The sequence below is a fragment of the Neopsephotus bourkii genome, unplaced genomic scaffold (assembly GCF_033783945.1).
Source record: "Neopsephotus bourkii isolate Nb327-2 ecotype Australia unplaced genomic scaffold, CSIRO-AGI_Nbou_v1 NB_1388, whole genome shotgun sequence".
NCBI lineage: Eukaryota > Metazoa > Chordata > Aves > Psittaciformes > Psittacidae > Neopsephotus > Neopsephotus bourkii.
The window spans coordinates 1,116,501-1,122,500 of NW_026901866.1; the positions used below are offsets into that span (position 1 = coordinate 1,116,501).

At 37.0% G+C, this 6,000-nt stretch overlaps 1 protein-coding gene across 5 annotated transcripts in view; it reads right to left on the reverse strand.

Moving 5' to 3' along the window:
• Positions 1–6,000, reverse strand: part of NPAS3 (neuronal PAS domain protein 3) — a 613,669-nt gene that overhangs the window by 526,237 nt on the left and 81,432 nt on the right. The window contains exon 2 of one of the 5 annotated variants that reach the window (XM_061367583.1): positions 2,762–2,851. The exons of the other annotated variants lie outside the window; for them this stretch is intronic. Within the exon in view, the coding sequence (XP_061223567.1) occupies positions 2,762–2,851 (90 nt within the window). The remainder of the gene's footprint in view (positions 1–2,761; positions 2,852–6,000) is intronic. 5 annotated transcript variants of the gene reach the window in all.

Below are 6,000 nucleotides of genomic sequence, written 5' to 3' on the forward strand. Positions count from 1 at the left end.
AACTTGTGCTGCAAGAAGCTTTTTGCAGGTTTTCCTTTTTTAATAGTATTATAATTTATTTATTACATTTTTTATGTATTGTACTTTTTTTTAGAACTCTCAAAACCTGTTATTTCTAATATACACTAGCACTAAGATTTGGCTAAAAAGATTACTTTCCAAAATGTTTTCTGAAAAATATTTTTGGAGTAGGTGGTCATGGTATGATCCTTTTAAATTTGTACAGAAAGGATCAGAACATTTCAATTTTAGCTGCTAAGTAGCTTTACACAGAGTATCTTCAGTAGGTACATGGTTAAGCATAAATCCAGAGTAGTTTCTTGCATAATACTTCTTTTAATTTGAAAATGAGTTGGGGGTGGATAAAATAGTCAAGCTCCCAAATCCATGACTGTGTCCTGCCCTGCTCTGTATGGCCAGTCCTTAAAGTTCCTTTACTTCTCAGAATATGCAGTTTGCCAGTTTTCACCCAGCCCAGAAATTATCCTATAGGAAACAAGAGGGTCACGCAGCTGTTTCTGTTGACCACCAGTGGCCTTTTCACACCCATCCTTGCTTCCCCATTCCAATCGGGGGGAGATTGATCATGCAGATCAGCATCTAGCACCACACATTCATATGTCTTGTAGCACTAAAGTATAAGCTTTAAAAGTGTCATGAAAATATTTTGACTTTTTCCTCCTTTTTTTTTGTCAGCAACTTGTTGTATCATTGGAAATAAATTACTATGAGAAAAAGTACCAAAAAAGATGCATTAGGAAGGCAACAGAAAGAGTGCCTCAGAGAACTTAAATAGCATGGAAGAAGTAACCAAGAGAAAATATCACTAATCAAAAAAAATCTTTTCTGTAGAAAGACCTAGCCATTAGTTTTCCAAAATAATCTGTACTTTTACAGGTGAGCTGATGTGGGCTACAACACTTCAAAATTCACATGTCAGGGATGAAAAAACAGATGTCAAAACCAGCACTGTTTCACTTCCAGTCTGATTTACGGGTTTTGCTTTTACTTGAAAAGCTATTTAGCCAATGCTTCTTTGCAATTTTTTGCCTACTTGTAAGTGAACATTAACTATTCCATTCTGTGGTCACCACAACTAGCTGTGTTTAACTACCCTGGGTATAAGTGCCACCTATTTTAGAAAAGATAGTTAACTATGTTTCAGAATTCAGAGTGAAGCCATACTGTATTCAGCTCATGACAAACTATGCCAAGCTTTCATATTTCCACTAAGTTTCAAAATCTTGAAGTTGTTCTAAAAACTGACATAAATAGTGCACAACAAATCTGTTTCATACATTTAAACAAATGAATACATTTTTACACTTACTGAAGTTGCAAGAGGAGTAAACCACTGAAGTTCTATGGTGACGTTTAAAACCATGCTAGACCTAGACTGCTGCAGTTACCCTGGACACTATCACTATTTGGAAATATAGAAGGGAAAACTATCAAAAATTCCAAGAGTGCAAGAAATATTTATAAGTCAATGTACAATCACGAATAAATCATACCAGACCAGAAATAGCCATTCACTAAAACAGAAACAAGAGGTCAGATTTTCATTTTGGATCACCAATTTACATTGATGCTGCAATTATACTGATAAATCTAGATTTCTCTTTTCCTTTCACTTCCATAAAAACGATACTCTTTGTTTACATGAAGTAACAGCTCTTACTAATGTGGTTGTACCTACTGCTAAAAGATTCAACAAGCAGCAGGTTATGGAATAAGAAGAGGAGATGAGAAAATTTGACCTAAAAATTATAATGAGCATGACTGCCTTGCCAAAGAAGCATTTTGTTGCAATGCAGGGTACAATTGATTTTTAGAAGTTAAGGGGTTTTTGGAACATGAAATCCATTATAAACAAGATGATAACGACAACACTGTGATACAAAACAAGAATGTAGTTGGAGTGTGAAAAGCAAACACTAAGTGACAGAAAGCAGTTTCAAAATCCAGCGAGGTAACAGAAAATTCATAATGCATTTACAATGTATTAATACAAAATCATCTACAATATGCCTGTCAAATATATACTTTTCAATTTTAAGTAGAAAGATTATTAAATTCTTAGTACAGTAAAACATAAACTTCACTGACTGCAAAAGTAACAGAAGTCAAGCACATTGCATTTGCCTGCCCACAGCAACAACACTTTTGTCAGAAGCACTGGTGCAGATCTTGAGTTACACACAAAAGCGAGCTCTGTTAGGGCAGCGGACAAAGGCAAATGACTGCAAAGCAAGAGGACTCAACTTCAATTTAACTGTCCTGTAAGGTACATACTAATTAGCTGCAAAGCTATGAAATCCTAGCTAGCATGTTAAGTCTGCTACATGACAGTATAATTTGACTTCTTAAAGGATTATGCAAATTACAACTCATCATTCCATTACATGACTGAAAAAAAGTGACAGCTAATTTATACATAACACACCTTTCAAATCCCTAAGATGTGACACACCTGTGCAATACATTTTGCCTAGATTTTCTAGTGTATACATTCCTGTTTATTGCACTGTACAGCAGCATACCTAAGAGATTTAGTAAAGTCTTAGAGTTTTTTATTAGCTTTCTAGATTTTAGAGCACAATCCCAAAGAATTAAACAACATATTTCTGTCCTTGCTGTAGAAGTTTTGCACACAAGTAGAAGTCTACACTTTCAACACACGTGCAATTTCTGAATAGCAGGAGAGCACGAGCACTAAATGCACGAGCTAGAGGCAAGACTCACACAGATTTCAACATACTTCTGGTAGGTAGATTCACAGTAGATTCCGTCATATCGGTAGATTTTCCTACATTCTGATTGGTTGGGCAGAGGATGCTGGACAGTTATTCTGTAGAGGCATCAAAAACAGATAGACATGACTAGAAGTTCTCTACAGGTAACTGCAATGCAGGATAAGTCAGTATGTTGAAATTTAATTTCTTATTTTTCAATTAAACACCTCATCTCTTTAAATCAACTGCTTTGTGCACATAACATCCAGAGTTTCCACTTTTCAAAATTTGCACTGAGAGTAAACTAAACTTCAGTTCTCCACAAGAATGGAATTGAATTTGTTCCCCATCAAGTAAAAGTGGAAGAGGTAAAGAACCTTATGAACCCAATACTTCATACAGTTTGTGTATATACAACAGTACTTATAAAAAATGATTATTTATTGTTTACTGTTGCAATCCCTCCTCAGGCAGAACATCCATTTATATCAGCTGGGAGTTTGTCCAGACAAAGACCAAATAACCCTCCAATTTAAAGTGTCAACAGCAATTCTCACATTTGCACAGAATGAGGATATTGTGGCATTATGAGGACTGTGATTGAAGGTGCTCAGCACCATCTGAATAATGCCATATGTTCTCGGATTGACTGAAAGGAAATGAAAGTGATTGGCAGCAATCAGGAGGTGCGCAGCATCTTGTAAAATCAGGCCCTAAAAGATTTGTCAATCATTCTGTTATTCATCCCTCCCCAACTCCTTGTTAGCAGAAAATATAATTTGCTATAAAAATTCAAAGTTGTTTTTAAAATATACTTGGGAATTGCACACAAAACAGTACCCACCAATTTCCCTTTTTTATCCCCCTCCCTCTTCTCTGGAATAAAAATACATTTTACATGCTTTTGTATCTTCCACAATTTAATACATTTTCCCCACTTAATATAATGGCAGTTCATTAGAGTATGTCTAAATTATTTGAGAAATTTTACACATTTTTTCAAAAGTGGAATTTTAGGCTGTGAATTTTAAGTATTCCGAATTGTTGTTTATCATTATTATTTTTACAGTATTATGTTCATACAGCTCTAAGCTAGTCTTGTTTTTTAAAATCACATTTGTTTCAGGATTAACTTGAGACTGGAGATTTCAGAAAAAAAAAACCAAAACAACCAACAACTTCATATCATTATCCAGCAACAAGCTTTACAAGAAAACAGGAAGGTATCTACCGTGGAAACTGAGGGCCTTCCTCAATAAGACTGCACCTTCACAGAGTGGCAAGCACACAACATTTCATGTCTTCATAGCCCTGGTCCCTTAGTCGTTTGAATTGGAAACCTGGTCTGAGCATGCCTCAGCACTACTTTAAGCCAATGGGAACCCACATGCAGGATGGAGGAAACAGTTACACGATAAAGGCAGGACCAAGCATTTCCAAATCCTGCAATATTCTTGCATTCACCAATTAAGGCATTGACAGAGAGACTTATTTATTGTGACACCCAGGGCCTTCAAGTTAGCTGCCTAAGCACCATACACAGCATACAAAGAAAGCCAAATATCTTAAAACGGGATTTGCAACGCAAGTTCTGTCTGCAGGGAAACGTGGAAAAAAGAAATTCAGAAGAGGAAAGTGTCTTCTATGTTGTTTGTGCCTGAGAGACAGACACACTTCACTTTGGGTCACAGCAATTCCTGCAAAGTGAATTCAAGCCTCAAAATCTTCAGTGCACTGTCACATTGACCCATGCTCCAATTTTAACCCTTCCACTCCTAAAACAAGCCTGGTTTTATTTACACAGTTTCAGCAAAGATGCAGAAGAACTAGCTTCTCCATGCCTCTCAGCTAGAGAAGGTTCAGTTATACATACCCACAGACTTTAATAACTATTCTGGCACAAGGGACATATTAACTCCTTCTGTTAAAACAACAGTACTATTAAAAAAAAAAAAGTAAAATAAATCAGGTTCATTGGATAAAAGGGAGACAGTGAGAGCATGTTATATTAAAGACTCATTCAAAAATGCATAAGCAGTACTTGCAAAAACTATCAGAAACCTTCCTAGATGAGTGCCCTCATTGCAGGGCTTCAAAATTATGCTTGCTCTTCCACCACTTCTCTGGCCAAATGAACCTTGAATAGTAATACTGATTATTGCCATTACTTGAGTAGTTTAACAAGTGGAGTAGAATACGGCTCACTGCAGAAAACCTTTATTATGAAGTAGTTGTGGCATTCTTCTGGGAAATGGAAGATGTGGGTTTCAACAGCCTTGTTATTAAATAGGTCCTAAGCAAGCATGCACTGCACCAAGCTAATGTAGTATACCTGTCAGCTAGCTTTTGTTTGTTTTAGTTTTTATGGTAAGGGCAGTCCTTGCTCTTTTTTAAATGGGTGACAGACAGACTGAAACGCAGGAGATTCCATCTGAACATCAGGAAAGATATTTTTATCGCAAGGGTGACAGAGCATTGGAACAGGTTGCCCAGAGAGGTTGTGAAGTCTCCACCCACGGAGATAACCAACACCAACCTGGACATGATCTTGAGTGACCCTTTCTGCCTAACCCTGCTTCTCTAACCAAGAGGAGCTGGACAAGAGATCCTTTCCAATCTCAACCATTCTGTGATCCAAACCTAGTTTCAGATTGTGAATCACAATCCTGCTTTACATCTAGCCAGAATTAAGTGCTGCAATCAGAGATGAAGAAGCAATTATGATACAAAACTTTTTTTTTCCCCTAGAGAATGGGAAGCATGGTGGGTGTGGGGTTTGTTCTGTTTTGGTTTTAAACTAAGCAATATACAAGGCTCTAAATGCAGCTGCCGCTGCGGATCCTAGTCTGAGGGAAGTCTTCCTTTGCACTGCATAAGGCTGGATTCCACTTGAAAAGCCAAAATTCTGTGACATATTTTGGACTCAGCCCTTACCCAATTCTCACTAACAATTTTATTCAAAGATTTTACTCTCCCTCATTCCTCTCCACTGCAAGATAAATAATAACGAAAAATAAAACGTATCCCAAAACACTGAGCCAAATAAGACACCAGTGCAAATCTCTTAAAATCCCACTGACTTCATCAAGACCATACAGCATTTAAATTAGCACAGAATAGGGCCTACTGTACTCAACCTGAAAATGCAAACAGTCCTGAGACACCATGGAATACATTTCAAAGTACACACCAGGTTTTTAACTATGCAGCTACCACACAGGGCAATGCTTTGGGGACGTTTGTCTCACTACTGTTAAGGTTCATT